This window comes from Antedon mediterranea, chromosome 5, assembly GCF_964355755.1.
Source record: "Antedon mediterranea chromosome 5, ecAntMedi1.1, whole genome shotgun sequence".
Classification (NCBI taxonomy): domain Eukaryota; kingdom Metazoa; phylum Echinodermata; class Crinoidea; order Comatulida; family Antedonidae; genus Antedon; species Antedon mediterranea.
In genome coordinates, this window is record NC_092674.1 from 27,802,718 (window position 1) to 27,819,220 (window position 16,503).

The following is a 16,503-nucleotide window of genomic DNA, read 5'->3' on the forward strand; positions in this document are numbered from 1 at the left end:
CTGCTTATTGATCATACTCCTCAAACCTTTAAGAAAGTAATGAAACAGGTATGAATTATTTATCAAAATAATTCCATTTGTTTCCTTTATATTGAATATTGATGTAGTAATTTTGACACTTAGGCTACAATAGCAATATATTATATCACAAATCACAAAATTTATTAGTATAATTTCTTTTTAATTTTTACGGCAATAAACTTTAGACGTTGTTTGGGAGTGTCTTTGGCACAGATATATATGGTGACTCAATTATGATAGTATGATTGATATGATTTCATGATATAAATAGATAAATGATATTATTCAGGTGTCGTGCAAAGCGCTGTTCATAACTCGTAGCCCGGACACACTTTACTCAATGGCTTGTGAAATGATTCCAGAGTTAAGTGAAAGTATTCCAGGTGACCTGAATTCAAAACAGTGAGTATTGGACAATTTGAATATTTAATTATTTTACATTGACGATTCATGTACATAGGTTTATGTTGACTACTGTTTTTTGTAGGTTACCAGACTTAAAAAAGGTCATAGCCGTTGGTTCAAACTGTAAAACGTAAGTAATTATTATAAAATAAGCGTTTAGGAATTTATTTAAAAATGGAAAAACAGTTTAGATAATAAAAAAGCAACTTAGTAAGAGATCACTTTTATGAGCAAATTGTTTTCTTTCTTTTTCAGTGGAATGTTGAATTTCGATGACATATCTATTTCTGGATGTGAAGAGGAGCAAAAGCGGCCAAGAAAGTCACAATTGATGACGTCAGTCATTTTAATATGACATCGGTACGAAATTACTATAATCAAAAAGATCTATTTGCTTAACAAAAACATAAGAACAGAAATTAAGTCCACAATCTCACATATTTTATTTTAGATTCTCTATTTCTACAGGGCACTACTGGATCGCCGAAATTGGCAACGTATACACATTTCCAATCACTCAATGCCACCATGTTTGTGCCAGGTCAATTCGACGAGGGAAAAGTAAGTTAAAATCGTAGGTTTTATAGGTGCTATGACGACACGAAGATATTATAAGTTAAGGGTAATCCACACCTGTTCCGACACGGTTCCGGTCTGGCGCCGAAAAATCCAATTTACGCGGATACGCGCATATCGATTGGTGCATATCCGCGTGGAGCGTCGTAAAAATAAAACATTGATGTTCGATTCGCCGGACCGGAACCGTGCCGGAACAATTGTGAAATACCCTTTAGGATGTTAAGATGACGATGAGGAGAAGACACTGATGCTTAACTAATGTCTACACTATCAAACTATTTTAACAAAAATAAATCTGATGTGCCCAAATATAGTAGGGATATGCTTAAATGTGGTAGTGATATGACATCATCATATACATATATGGACACATCACGTTTGGTAGTGTAGATAGACCTTAAGATAGCAGTAATAAATGGCAACTGCCTAAGATTCCAACGGATGGATAACCTATTTTATAATTTATCGTACTTATAATAAACTCTCATTCTCAGTCTCATTTGAGGCTGAGGGAGTGGAGTTGAAAAAGTCGTTAGTTACAACCTTGTCACTAGGTCAGGATTGAAACCCCGGACCTTAGGATCGGAAGGCAAGCACCAAGCTACAGCTCCACTATTAAATGTTTCTGATTTTGTTTATTCTTTTTTTGAATACTAATTATTACAAAGATGGACATATTGGCATGCATAGGTAACATGGCATACGTTGTAGCAACGCAATTTAGTCAAGTAGCGCCACTCCTATACGGTATAACTTCAGTGTTTCCTTCACCAACCTACACAAAACTACATTTTGTTTTATCAAAGTGGGATAATTTAGAGAACAAACCCGAAGATAATGTTACCTCTAAAACGCGAAACCATTTAATAAAATGATTTAAATTACTGCATAATATTACAGTACATTCTTATTAATATTGATATCTTTACATCCTTTATGAATACATTACAAGAGAAGTGAGGACAGGTGTATCAATACCGGATTACAGGGTCAGTGAAGATGTGTGTGCATGTGTTACGTAAGTATTATTTACTAAAATAATAAACTTTCTATTTCAGTAGAAAACAAAATCAATTTGTTTCTTAAATGTTAAGTAATATTTCTGAACAAAGGGTAACATTTATAATACATGTGTAATGCGGTTAGGTAAGATTAGGTAATTACCACGAATTCAACTATACACTCAATAGAAATTGATTTATGATTTCAGAATAAATGAAGGTTGTAATTTAACCGAAGAAGAACTGAAAACTTTCTTTGTTGGAAAGGTACCAACTTCAAGTTATATATAATAAACACAATAAATTAATGCTCACTCGTTTTACTTGTTATTTTATTGTCACCCGACTTGACAATTTTTTCTGTTTTATTTTAGCTTATAAAAGAACTGATTCTCTACATTTCTGTTCTTACAATAATAATTTTAATTTCAGATGTCAGATTTTATCCAGCCGTCTTACTTTTTAATCTTTGCCTCTTTCTCATCTGGAGCTTCAGGAAAGGTATGTCTTTTTGTTAATTTTATATACCGTATAAGTATATTTAACAAAAATAAATAAAAATTGATACAAGATAAATCGATACATTGATTACATCGTCAATATAACGATAAAAAACCAATATTATCCAAACGACAAAAATAGTACCATGAAAAAAAAATAAAAAGTTTATGTATTTATATTTGTGTTTTATTTGTACTTAAAACGGGTTATATTTGTCAGGTAGGGCGATATAACAATTTCGATCAGTGGTCGCGAGATGCCATTTCGATTACTTTCGTAATTACATAATGCTACCATGTAATATAACTAAATAATGTTACAGGCCAGTGACATTATACGACGTGGGCCGTATGCCTACCGAATCCAATAACTTAGAGCACGTCAATTCATTTTCTGTAGAGCATATATCATTTAAATTAAATCATGTAATAACTATGTTATCATTTACAGGTGGATCGTACGAAGCTGCAAGAGATGGCTATCGGTCGAATTTAATTACCGGACACTGCTTATGCTGAATACAATTTTATTTATTATTTAGACTGATGCACAGTACAACTCGTTCAATCAACATTGATTGTTTTTACACAAGTTGTGATATTACAAAATAATACAATACCATATAGATACGAAAAAAATATTGAAAAGATGAATCAGAAGCAGAATCCCTTCCATCTGACACCCCTATTTAGGGGACACCATACCGGTACTTCCCACGTAAACAGGATTCTACTGTAGTATTTAATAAATGTTTTCTGTTTTCATAAACGCATTTAATTATATCATACATAGTTTATCTATTACAAATACTAGTTCAGTCTTCATTCAACATATCGCTATTATATAAAGCAGTAAAACACCTTATTTGCTCACTTCAATTTAGGTTTCCAATAATAGAGAGAAATGGCGAACCGACGTCTAAAATCCGAGTGGGTATAAAATCATAACAAACCGTTGAGGGCGACACATTTCCTATGTTTATACACGTGAATCATGGCGTCGTCTAACCAATGTTGTTGCTGTAACACTCATCATAATTCTTGTTGTATTTGTGTATTTACACAATAAAACAATGAAATATGTATAAAAGTCATCCATCATTCACAATCATATTCGTAAAAATATCTCATATCTGTAGGTCTACATTAGACTAGGCCTATAGTATTATAGTAGAATGGTGTTATCAAGCATTCATTACTGGCGGTAGCCCCCCCCCCCCCCCCTCTCCATGCAGGAAGCATCACTAGCCACATAACAAAATGGCAGTTGTCAAGCTGAAACTAATGCTAGGCCTACATCTACTAGAGATGCTCTATTTAGTCTTACTACCTAGCTAGGAGAGGCCTAGCAGCACCCTAGCTAAAGTAGTAGTAGTAGTACAGTATGCAATAACTTATTATTATTACTACAGTATTATAATAACCGATAATCCGTGCTAGGCTCGAGGTACTACAGCATACAGGCCAACTATCTCTAGGGCCTAGAGCTGGGTACAGTATATAACAAAAAGGGGTCTTAATTCAATCCAAATTAAAATAAAATATGTTAAGATTTGCCCATATAACATTAAAATTGTTAAGGGTGTTGCAAAAAAAAAGATACTGCTATTATGTGTGTTTTAAACGTTCTTTTCTACCTTCCTTTTTAACTCAACCCATCGGAATTTCCCATACAAAAACATGTGGCGAAATGGTTTGTTTACAATCTATACCCACTCGGTGAAATTTGAGTGACGTCATCGCGGTTCGCCATTTCACTCTGTTGAACGGTATTATTAACATTCTTGTTGTGATGACGTCAATTATATTAATATATTCATGACGTCACTAATTGTGACCAATAATTTGCACGCAGTTTTATTTTCACCAACAAAATGAAATGCTTATCGTTTGTATCGTAATATATTGTTTGAATGTTTGCATGGCAAAATCAAATGTTGATATAAAGTTTGCGGTACACCACGTATGTTAGTTCTGAAAAGAACTGTTGAGTTTCTCGACGTTTATATCAACATAATATCTTAATGTTATTATAAAATATTGCTGACGTATGTCACTGATACTATTGAGCTTCCAACCTTGTATACGCTTTAACATCATTTATCTTTATTTATTTATTTATCTTTATTGGAAAATAAAATATTTATTATTCTATGAGTTTGTTAATCGCCGCTGCTGTCTCCGAGTAGCAAAAATAAGATTTGCCCTTCAATTATTACATGCCCTTATTTTGACCTATGGCAATCTTTATTATGTGGGTCTAAATGCTGTTATCGGCGGACGTCGTATTTATTTATTTAGTATTGGCCAATATGATTATCTGAATGATTATATATGATTGTGCAGGTAGTGAATATATATATATATATATACATATAAATCCAAAGGCAAATTACTGAAAAAAATGACAATGCTGTGGGTATCAGTGGCTGGATCTCAATGGAGATACAAAAATAAAAAGCGAAAAGCTAAATCAAAACGATAACGTAAACAGCCAGAAAACTTAGCAGAGCTTTCGGGCAACACTAGCCCTTCATCAGTGCAAGCAAGTACCCCCATACATATACATATATATATATAAACACAAGAGGCAAAGAACATTAATTCTAAACCGCCCAGTGATATACTGAAATTTAATTAATTAATTTGAAACGATAAAGATGAGGAAATCTATGAGAATGAGAAAAAGTCGCCCCAACCGAGACTCGAACTCGGACCGCCTGCTTGATATGCAGATGTCCTAACCATTAGACCACTGGGGCTTTCATGGTATTGTTCGAACTCGATTGGATAACGACTCTTTAACATTCTCGGCGTGGTACGGCGGTATTCACTACCTGCACAATCATATATAATCATTCAGATAATCATATTGGCCAATACTAAATAAGTAAATACATATATATATGTTCAGTTTACTTTTATCTCCATGAGTAATGTAATCGTTACATCCATTACACAGTAGTAAGGATTGTCTAGAATGGCGTTGTCACGAAATAAGAGCTACGTCCATACCCCCAGTCTGAAACCCTTTATTGGGCTGACGATGCACGAAATGTTGGAAGAGAGGGTGAAGAAAAATCCGGACAGAGAAATGTTTGTTTTTATCTGCGATAATGAACGAGTTACGTTCGCTGAATTTAAGAAAAGGGTGAGTATATTTGGTGCATCTATACAATTGTTTAACAACTGAAAACGCAGTCATTGACTTATTTCGTGTGCCTGGTGGTGCTGTATGTGGGTTATTGTATTGTGTTACATGTGACATGCATGTTTAAATTGTAACCTTTTGAGCACAAAGTTTTGGTTACCAGTGTATTATAGTATACCAGAGAAGAGTGAAATTACAATTTCACATTTCAATTTCACAATTTCAATTTAAAATTGTAATTTGACTCCTCTCTGAGTATGCTACATGTTTTTCCTCTCCCATTAAAAGACAAGGTTAGCCAATGCTTTTTGCGATTAAAGTTCTTTACTTCGAATTTGGTGAATGGTGAAAACTTGTAAATATATGTAAACTTCTTTATGTTTCAGGTAATAGACTTAGCAGCCGGGTTCCTACTCAAACTTGGTCTTCGTCGTGGTGACTCTATAGCAGTTATGGGTGACAATCACATAGAATGGCCCCTTATAGCGGCTGCAGCGAGAGCTATAGGTGTATGTGTGGTAGGTACCTTAGATGTGATGTTTTTAAAATGTATTTTACCCGTAACAATACAGTTAACTAAAATAATTTTTTTTTTCTTCAGGCAAATCTGTCAATTCGTCATACTCCTCAAACTTTTACGGAAATAATGACACAGGTATTTCATAAATTTCATATATTGTTTGATATTTCCATATTGTATTATTTTGACGCAATAACTTCATGTTCTTGTCATTGCTGTTTAACCCTCGATCCATAATAATATTAATATCTGCCAACATATTATTCAGGTATCGTGCAAAGCGTTGTTCATAACTCGTAGCCCTGACACGCTTTACCAAATGGTTTGTGAAATGATTCCAAAGTTAAGTGAAAGTATTCCAGGTGACTTAAATTCAAAACAGTGAGTATTGGACAATTTGATTGTAATGCTGTATTTAGGATCTTCCATCATTAAAATATGTCACTTCAAGTGGCTGGTGAGAAAGTATGGAATAACCTTCCTATATTATTGCAATAAGCGACCTCTTACAATGCGTTTAAATACAAATACAAAACACAACGAAAATGATGTATTTAGATAGAAACTTTAACTTGAGAACCCGTGTAACTTGTGATGTATTTACTTAACTTGTTATTATTAATAATTCTGTGTCTGTATTAAAAATGTAATTGTACTTGTATGTCTTTCTATAATCTAAAAAAAAATGTTTGTAATTTTTGTAACTTATAACTGTTCATTTTTATGCATGCATTTCATTTCATGGACCATTTGTAAGAACATTATTTTAATGAAAATGTCATCTATGTAAAATAAGTTTATAAATAAAGAAATAAATTATCATAATACTAATATGCTGTACATATGATTTCTTTAGGTTTCCTGAATTAAAGAAAGTCATAGCCGCTGGTTCAAATTGTAAAAGGTAAGCCATAGGTCGTAGTATACAACATTTCTTATTTTGTATTACACGCCCCAGGCCGCGATATTTATTTTCGTACATAAGTTTGGTTCCCACCCCCCCCCCCCTCCTTGAAACGTCACAAAATAAACATGAATATAATCAAAGAACTTTGTTATAAGTTCTTTGATGTAATAATATTAGTTATTTCCAGGTGTGACGTAAGAATTGAGCTAACTACAATTCGCTAATGCAAACGATTTCTGTCGAGCCATCTGTGTAGTCGAGTGGATAAGACTATGGACTTTACATGTCGATGTATGGGGTTCGACTCCAATGAGCTACTTCTTTTACTTTATAGTGAGCGAGAGATTATTTAGAGGGTTAGGTTTAGTTATATTTAGGAAGTAGTTCGGCTATCTTTCACTTAGGTACAAAAAAAATCGCCCCGGCTCGCATAAGTTATCTTCACCTGCTGGAAGTCACATTTAAATTCTTTTTTTTTCAGTGGAACGTTGAATGTCGCTGATATTTCTATTTCTGGATGTGAGGAAGAAGTAACAAAAGCGGCCAAGAAAGTCACAATTGATGACGTCAGCCATTTTAATACGACATCGGTACTAAAACATTCTCGTAGTATAGTCAATGATATATTATAACAAATATATTTTCACATTTGCTTAAATGTAAGATAAGTTATACGTAATTCTACTGAAAAGTGAATACATGTTCTTGGAATGAAAGATAACAGATTCATGATTCCAAACTGCCCCTAAATTGAGCTTATGAATATTTTTTATTCTACTATAGGGCACAACTGGGTTACCTAAATTGGTACTGTATACTCATTTTCTAACACTCAATGGTAACGTCTTTGCACCAGATCAGTTTGACGAGAAACAAGTAAGCTAAACAAGTATTTAAGATTTCTAGTTTCTTGTGCTATATCATGGAATGTGATAGATATGATTATAGCAAAGACGTAATTTTACTTAAACGTTAAAACGTTAATGAGAATACAAAAGGTTAGGATGTTTGATAACTACAACCAGAACAATGTTTATGACAACTAAGACGCCTATAACGACGACGGATACGCTTATGACGGCGATTGGCGCTTATGACGACGAAGATCACGTTTATGACGACGAATAATTATTCTTATGACGACAACGAATACGTTTATGATGACGACGAATACGCGTATGTAGACGAATACGTTTATGACGACGACGAATACGCTTATGACGACGAAGATCACGTTTATGACGACGAATATGCTTATGACGACGACGAATACGCTTATGACGACGACGAATACGCTTATGACGACGACGAATACGCTGATGACAACGATAGGTGATGTTGATCTAAGGGATACATTGATTATGACAACTTCATTTTTTATACTGTAGATCAATAAATTAGCTTGCCTCTACAACACGATCCATAGTTTAGTAATGCAAATGAGTCAAGTAGCGCCACTTCTTTTCGGTACAACTTCAGTGTTCCCATCACCAGCCTACAACTTTGACAAGTTTATTGAGGTTGTCGAAGCTGAAAGGTAAAATAGTGTGGAACGAACGAAGAGAGTAAAAAATGGATTTAAAATATTAACTTTGCTATTCTATTAATTATTAAATATATTTATTTGCACATCAGATGCAGTAGATACGAATATGAGTGAAAACACATCGTTATGACTAGGCTATAATTTTCAGTTTGAAGGTGCGCATCATGCGCACGTCAAGTGATAATAGTCGCATAAAACAATGCAATGTTTATAATGAATTGTATCGATGACCAATCTGAAATTCTTTTTTAGATGTACCTTTGTCTTTTTGGTTATTGATGGTGCAGTTGATCTTGCCTATAATTCTATATGTGACAAGTACGATCTGTCTTCATTGAAATCAGGTAATATTATAGTTTACTGTTATTGAAAATAATAATAATATTACTATGATAAGTACATTACACTACTGAGAATTGTACGTTACTGAGAATCGAAACATACTTGTTTTGTAATAACAGGTTTTGCGGCTGGTTCACCCATTCCGTCAGATATTATTTTCGAGTTAAATAAAAAGCGTGGAATTCGTTTGTTGGTAAGTACGTAATTTAGGTTCTGGCGGCGATTCAACTTAATATAGGTAAACACGATTATGGCATACATGGCGTGTCATACGGAATGATCTAAATCACATAATTATGGACAAAAACCAAATAAATACTAACAGAATAACAAATAGAATAGCTTAGGCTCTTAATCTTATTTTTCTTGGACGTACAAACAACAAGTTGTATCAATCGCTACAAGTGTTTTGCTTTTTATTAGAATCTTTATGGAGCAACAGAAGCCCCCCGAGTCAGCTCGATGGTAGTCGATGATAACCCGGATGTTTGGAATACATCAGGCCGCCCTTTCCAAAATATAGAGGTAAGACAAATTATCTTTGTTTCAGCTTGTCATTCCATTCTGTTTATAAACTTTGATGTATAATAGTACTATTAAATGAATCCTACAGCTTCAAATAGTTGATGAAGAAGGCTGTCCCGTAGAAGTGGGAGAGAAAGGAGAGGTTTGGGTACGAAGTCCGCTTGCGTTCAGAGGTTACCATGGTGATATTGAGAAAACAAAACAGACGATCACTGAAAACGGATGGATTAAAATGGGGTACTATCACAACTTTTATATAAATTTACTAAATAGATACAATATTAGTAAATATTCTTACTCCTATCACATTTATACAATATTTTTTTTCAGAGATATTGGTAAGCTAAGTGAAGATGGCTACCTGACAATAGTTGGTCGAATTAAGGTACAGGAATTAAATACATATTTTCATCTTTTGCTTCTCGTGAATATCATTTCAGAACAGCCTATCGAATACCACGATTAGCTTGGAAGTCTGAAAAAATGTAACAATTAGGGGAATTTATTTATTTATTTTCTTGCAATACGCTGACACGCTTGTTAAAAACAATGTTACATTGATTATTTGACAATTATTTTATTTTTAGGACATAATTATCAAAATGGTTTATAAAATCCATCCATCAGAAGTGGAAAGTTTAGTAATAACTCATCCAGCCGTAAACAGTGCACAGGTAGGTGAATTGTCTTTAGTAATGTTACTGCGCCATTGCCATAGTTACATGGTTTTATGCTCCGGAGAACAAGGCATGTAAAGTGTATCACAAAGAAACCTACATTCAATACTATTAATACTGCACGGTTGTAAGCCGACCCTATAAATAATTTAGAAAAATACTCTACGCTTCTGCCTAAGTATTGCTTCAAGTCTTATTTTGATAATGCAGCGTTTTTCTTTTTCTTTTCACAGGTTGTAGCTATACCAGATTACAGAATCAATGAAGATGTGTGTGCATGTGTTAAGTAAGTATAATTTTGTTACTAAAAATGTTCGTTTATGCAGTTTAAAAATAAGTATAAGCAAGTTACTATGTAAATCCAATAAATATAATTTGGTTTTTTTAATCGATGTATTATTTCAGATTAAATGAAGGTTACAATGTCACTGAAGAAGAACTGAAAACTTTCTTTGAGGGAAAGGTAGACAACCTCAAGTTATATCAAATAAATACAAGAAGTTATTACTCGTACTTAATGCTTGCAAAGCAACTGATACCGAAACCTCCGTGTTTGATAATCAGTTTTGTTTTATGATTTTTTTTTAGATTGCAGATTTAAAGAAGCCGTCTTACTTTCTAATTTGTGACTCCTTCCCAACAGGTGCTACAGGAAAGGTGAGTTACTTTATAGTGATTGTTACCCAAAGTAAGTTATTGGTTATGTTGGGTAATTATAAGTTTAATAATATACAAATAGTAGGCCTACATATATATCTCTTAAAAAATGTACTTCCATCGCGCGCGAAAAACCGCGAAAGTCATAACATTAACATTCGCGACGAAAGTACAAAATAGGTGGCGCTGTTGTATTTCAAAAGCAATAGTATAAAATAATATTTTCCAAACGCGAGCAGATTTTTTTTTCGTACACGAAAAAGTACTATTAAATGATCGTTTAATAGTGCGTACTATTGCACGCCATGTGACCCACAATCGTCCAATCAAATGACAGGAATTTATTTAGGTGTTATATAAAAGTTTTAATGTGAATGCACACAATATAATTAATAGATCATCCTTGCTATAATAGATTTCAACATGCCATTTAGATCGTGTCATTAACAACCTAATTATTATTTACAGGTTGATCGTAAGAAGCTACAACAGATGGCTATTGGTCGAATTAACTTACCAGACAATCCATACCGAACAAAGTAAAACACGCTCATTAAAATATATAATATATTTTATCTATTCCACGAAATGCTTGTTCAGTCTTTTGCGAGGTCACTGAAACACAGCGTGTCTATTAAACTGTTTACGATGCTATTATGACATCAATCCTATTTTATTGATGGATCACAATCGATGGCCAAAACTATTACTTACTTCTTTGCTTGACTTAAACTGTAATTTTTAATCTATTAAGTTATAAGATTGTAAATCACTTAGAAAACCTATTTACTAAAGGTAATGCAAATGATATATTTGAATATATTCGTAAAAACAAAGAAATTGTTAATTCACATTGGGTGTGCCCTCTTAAACAATCTCTATTTGATTTATCAATTGCTAATTGGAGCCAAGAGTTAAATACAAAATCACCACTCAACGAATACAAATCTTTAAAAAAAAACCTTGTCCCCATGTTGTGACACATGCAATGTTATTGAGAATGATAAACATATGTTAGTAGAGTGCATAACAGTAAAATGTTTATGGAGAGAGATAAACGAAATAATTAGAGCAGTAAGCATACATATTCCTGTTTTTTCTTTCAAAAGACTTTTATTTGAAACTGACAATAATTACGTAAATAAATTATACACTTTAGGAGCATTTGTATTTATAAAGTAAAGATATTAAGTTTATTGGAAAAAGAAAAAAAAATCAATCTCCTACAAATGTTTAAATCTGAAAAAAAGATAAGAAATATGTAAATCTGCAGGTATACTATATATGCTCAACCAGATTAAGGAAGAAAATATGTAAATGAGATACCATGAATGATGAATCTATTATTTTTCCTTGCTACTATACTGTATATTTTGTAAATATGTATACCTTGATGATTTGAAAACAAAAAGACAAAATGTGAAAAGCTTTTTATAGATTGATGATAAAAAAAAATGATGAAGGATAAGAAGGTTTAGGTTTAAGTGGTGAAGTGTTTTCATCAAAGCTTTCATATTATAGGTATATACCGTATATAGGTAATTTGCACATTCTTACTGCATGTGGAATTTTGAAATGATAAAATGGTTAAAAAGAAAAAAAAAATGTCTAATTTTTTTAATGGATCATTAAACACAAATGTTGTTAAATGATAATGTATGTATAAAAAAATAATAGAATAAATAATAAGTTAAAAAAAATAATTGAATGAACCCACATAGGAAAAAAAAAGTTAAATGAAACTTTGATGGGTTATACTGTAGATGCAAAAAAAGATAATCTGTTGGAAATAAATTTTGTAAACATTTAAAGATCAAAAAAATCAATGTTAAAGGATGAGGAAAATATAATGTTAACAGTAAAAAGTTAGTAAGTAATTAGTATAACTGAGAATATGCATTGTTTAAATGAAAATATGTTTGCATAGATAAATCCAAAGAAAAATAAAATGGGACAAACCCATGGGATGGATTTATTAAACATAAACGTATTATAATTGTATGAAATAAATATGCATGTAAATGAAAAAAAAACCAAAAACAACTATGTAAGAAAAAATAAGCTTTGTTAATGAAAATGTGTTATAGATAATATGTATAAAAAGAGGAAACTATGTAATCAATGTGGTTAAATGATAATGTATGTATAAACAAAATAATATATGGAAATAGTTTTTTTTTTTTTTTTTTAAAGAAAATAAGTAAAAAAAAAAAAAAAAAAAAAAAAAAAAAAAAAAAGTGGAATGAATCCACATAAGAGAAGAAAGTAAAAACGTTAAATGAAAATTTAAGAAGTTATAGATGCAAAAAAGGATCTGCTGGTTTTGTAAACATTAAAGAACAAAAATATTAATATTAATGTTAAAGGATGTGAACAATATTATGTTAACAGTAAACATTTAGTAAGTAATGAGTATAACAGAGAATATGCATTGTTAAACGAAAATGTGGTAGATGAAAAAATCAAAAACAACTATGTAAGAAAAAAAAAATAAGCTTGTTAATGAAAATGTGTTACAGATAATATGTCTAAAAAGAGGAAGCTATGTAATCAATGTGATAATATGTAAACAAATGAATAAAACTCTTTAAATAAGTATATGTATACAGATGATTAAACAAACATTGTAAATATAATGATATGTATAGTGTATAGTGAAAAATATATGTAAAGAGAACAGTGGTATGGAAATAAAAGTGGGATGAACCCACATAAGATAAAAAAAAAAAAAACCTTGTCTTGAAACTTACCTTCTGGACAAAACAGATTTTGAAGGGGTAAGCATCAAACTTAAGCTGCGCACAAATACTCTGCCATTAGAAGGTAGAAAATGCAATTGGCTACTTGAAAGTGATGGTTTATGTAGTCTTTGCAATATGAAAAACGTATAGAAAACGTAACACACTTCCTATTTGAATGTCCTGCTTACGACAACATTAGAAAAGAAGAAACCATGAGATTAAAACTACAATTGCAATCTTCTAACCTTAATCATATTTGGCACTTATTCATAAACTCTAATACTGATGTTAAAATACACCTAACACTTGGAAGTGACTATCATGTGTTCAGTAAAGAAACCCATCTAATACTTGATAAATTTTGCAAAATATATACCAAAAGAGCATGGAAAAAGCGCTCCGCAATTATCAATTAATAGATCTAGAGATTGTACCAGATTTCCGTTCTGTATTGCAGAGTAAGACTTGCATAGTGTAAATTTCTGTTGTTGTTTTTTTTTTACTGTATCAGTTGATTTTAAAATGCCTTGTCATTCATTTATTTCTTATGTTTAACTTTATAATGTAATTTGTTAATTTTGCAAATGTAATTTCTGTTCATTTTAGGCCTTTTATTTATATCTGTATTTTGTATCATCATTGTAAACAATACTTAACTGCTGCATGGAGACTTTAAATTTATATTTAGAAAACTTTAAAAACACAATTAAATCAGGATTATAATTTGAGGTATAATGGTTAATAAAACACTAAAAATAAGATTAAATATTAAAATTAGGAAAATCGAAATAATAATAAAAATAATACTACTTTAACTAAATAACACATAAAGATCATAACTCATAACATAATTAAATGATATACAGTATTAACAAGAACATAAATAATAAAATAATAATAAACAATATAATATTTAAATTAAATGACATTTTTAATGATAGGTCCAAAAATAATTCTTTAAAAATAACATATTAAAACATTGATAATAATACTAATAATAAATAATAACACTCCATCAAAGTTAAGTATTGTACTTTTTGCTCTTTAGTTTCTTTTTGTACAATCCGTTTCCTTTCATTTAAATGTTTTTTGTTTTATTTTCTCTTTATACTTTTATTTAGCCTTCAGGCTTATGTAATATATGTAAGAACGCACCGTCCAGAAGAACGTGTGCCGCCGATTTAAAGGCGTATGTTCAATAAAGTTATTATTATTATTATGACACGATAAATGAATAGAATAGATTATGATTTTAAGGATATAGGCCTAGTATGTTGGAAGATATTCCAGTATCATTATCAAATGAAGACAGTAAAAACGAGTATTATATATCAGCATACGTAACACAATGTGTATTTAATCACTATTATTATAAAGTAAATGAAAACAAAAACATTTATTATGTACAACAGTAAAGGTAAAAAGGTAAAGGTGAGTCCCGTGTTCTCTGAACGTAGGGGAATGAGCTGTTAGGAGCTCATTGTACTAAGCCTCGGCATTATGTTGTAGGGTGGCCAGTTCCTTTCCACGCCGCCTTTTTTCTCCCTAGTATTTTCAACCAGGTACTCATTTACAGCTGAGTGGACTGGGAGTTGTCGGGAATTGAACCCGGGTCTATCTGTATGACAGTCAAGTGTCCTAACCACTCGGCTATCAACAACTCCAACAGTAGAATCCCCATAAATTATACAATTTGATAGAGGTTCCCGTTTACACGGGAAATACCGATGGTGTACCCTAAATACAGAGGTGTCAGATGAAAGGGATTCTGGTGTAATTTTTTTCTTTTCAATTTCAATTTTTTCTATCTTTTTTTGTCGTATTTATATGGTGTTGGTTGGTAAAAACAATCATTATTGATTGAACAGGTTGTACTACACATCAGTCTCGTGAATATATATATATATATATATATATATATATGTATAAATAAAGTATTAAAGATTTAATTAATAAAGATTCCTGAAATTTATACAATGACATTTGTAATGTCTTGATAATTGATATTCAAACGAGAAACAATAAACATTATTTAATGTGTCATACCATGACAAGAAAATTGTTTTTCTTCTAATACAGTATACCCAATAATGGTGTTTAAAATGCAATAATTAGGCCTATATATGTATTGTTATTTTGCCATTATTGAAATTAATAAATGTTCTTTAAAGATGTATTGTCCCCCTGAAAAAATTATTCTTAAACAAAGATGTGTTGAATATTCCATTTTAATGTAAACAGTTATCCACTTTGACCAAAAATTGGGTCTAAAAAAGTGTATTTACCTGAAAAAAAAAGTAATTTAAAGCAAAAAATTGTCAAATTGGCTGCCAGCCAATGGATTATTGGTTGAATTTAACCATTTATTTTGTCATTTTACTAGTGACAACATTATTTTTTTCGGGGTTTTTTTCTATGGAAGTGATTAACTTTATATTAACTACAAAATAAGGTATTCAAAGTCTGATTTAATTAATCTTAATTTCTCATGTTTTTGGGGGACAAAACATCTTTAAATAAAAAATGTATACTTTACTTGATTTGTTGCCCTGCTATTATTATGATCATGAATCACCTGCCTTTTCTAGCGGTGAAACACAATGCTATTGCCTTGTTTCCTTTTATACAATGTTTCTTGATTTCAAGTTACATTATAACTCATAGTGGAATTAACATTTGATATATAATGTGTACAGGTATAAAGAAAGTAAAGTAACAGAGAAAGTCAATTCAGAGCTATTTGTGATAAAAAAATAAAAAAAAGGATGGGGTTAAACACACACTACTCACTAAGACGTCCTTTTGATATGCAAACATATAACGGTGACGTCATCTCGGGGCAAGCTACAGCTGTGTTCGTACTCAAAATTCTATGCTGACCAAACACGTCTTGGGTTGTACTAGTAGAACCAGTGGAGGGAGCAATAACGA

The 16,503-nt window shown here is 31.6% G+C and overlaps 1 protein-coding gene across 1 annotated transcript; it reads left to right on the forward strand.

The window, feature by feature from the left end:
• Window positions 1-5,486: 5,486 nt before the first annotated feature.
• LOC140049883 (medium-chain acyl-CoA ligase ACSF2, mitochondrial-like) lies at window positions 5,487-11,374 on the forward strand. Its single transcript, XM_072094835.1, has 18 exons — window positions 5,487-5,657; window positions 6,044-6,175; window positions 6,259-6,312; window positions 6,446-6,558; window positions 7,034-7,081; window positions 7,566-7,674; window positions 7,868-7,960; window positions 8,473-8,621; window positions 8,883-8,974; window positions 9,092-9,165; window positions 9,396-9,497; window positions 9,586-9,734; window positions 9,828-9,882; window positions 10,085-10,171; window positions 10,408-10,460; window positions 10,580-10,637; window positions 10,763-10,831; window positions 11,300-11,374. The coding sequence occupies exons 1-18, from the start codon at window positions 5,487-5,489 to the stop codon at window positions 11,372-11,374; spliced, it is 1,683 nt and encodes a 560-aa protein (XP_071950936.1).
• Window positions 11,375-16,503: the final 5,129 nt, after the last annotated feature.

What these genes read in the sequence shown, in the direction of transcription:
- LOC140049883 (XM_072094835.1), top strand. Translation starts at nt 5,487, where the DNA reads ATGGCGTTGTCACGAAATAAGAGCTACGTCCATACCCCCAGTCTGAAA. An exon ending in GCCCTTTCCAAAATATAGAG is followed by an intron (nt 9,498 to 9,585) that starts GTAAGACAAATT and finishes TGAATCCTACAG; the next exon opens with CTTCAAATAGTTGATGAAGA. An exon ending in CAGCCGTAAACAGTGCACAG is followed by an intron (nt 10,172 to 10,407) that starts GTAGGTGAATTG and finishes TTCTTTTCACAG; the next exon opens with GTTGTAGCTATACCAGATTA.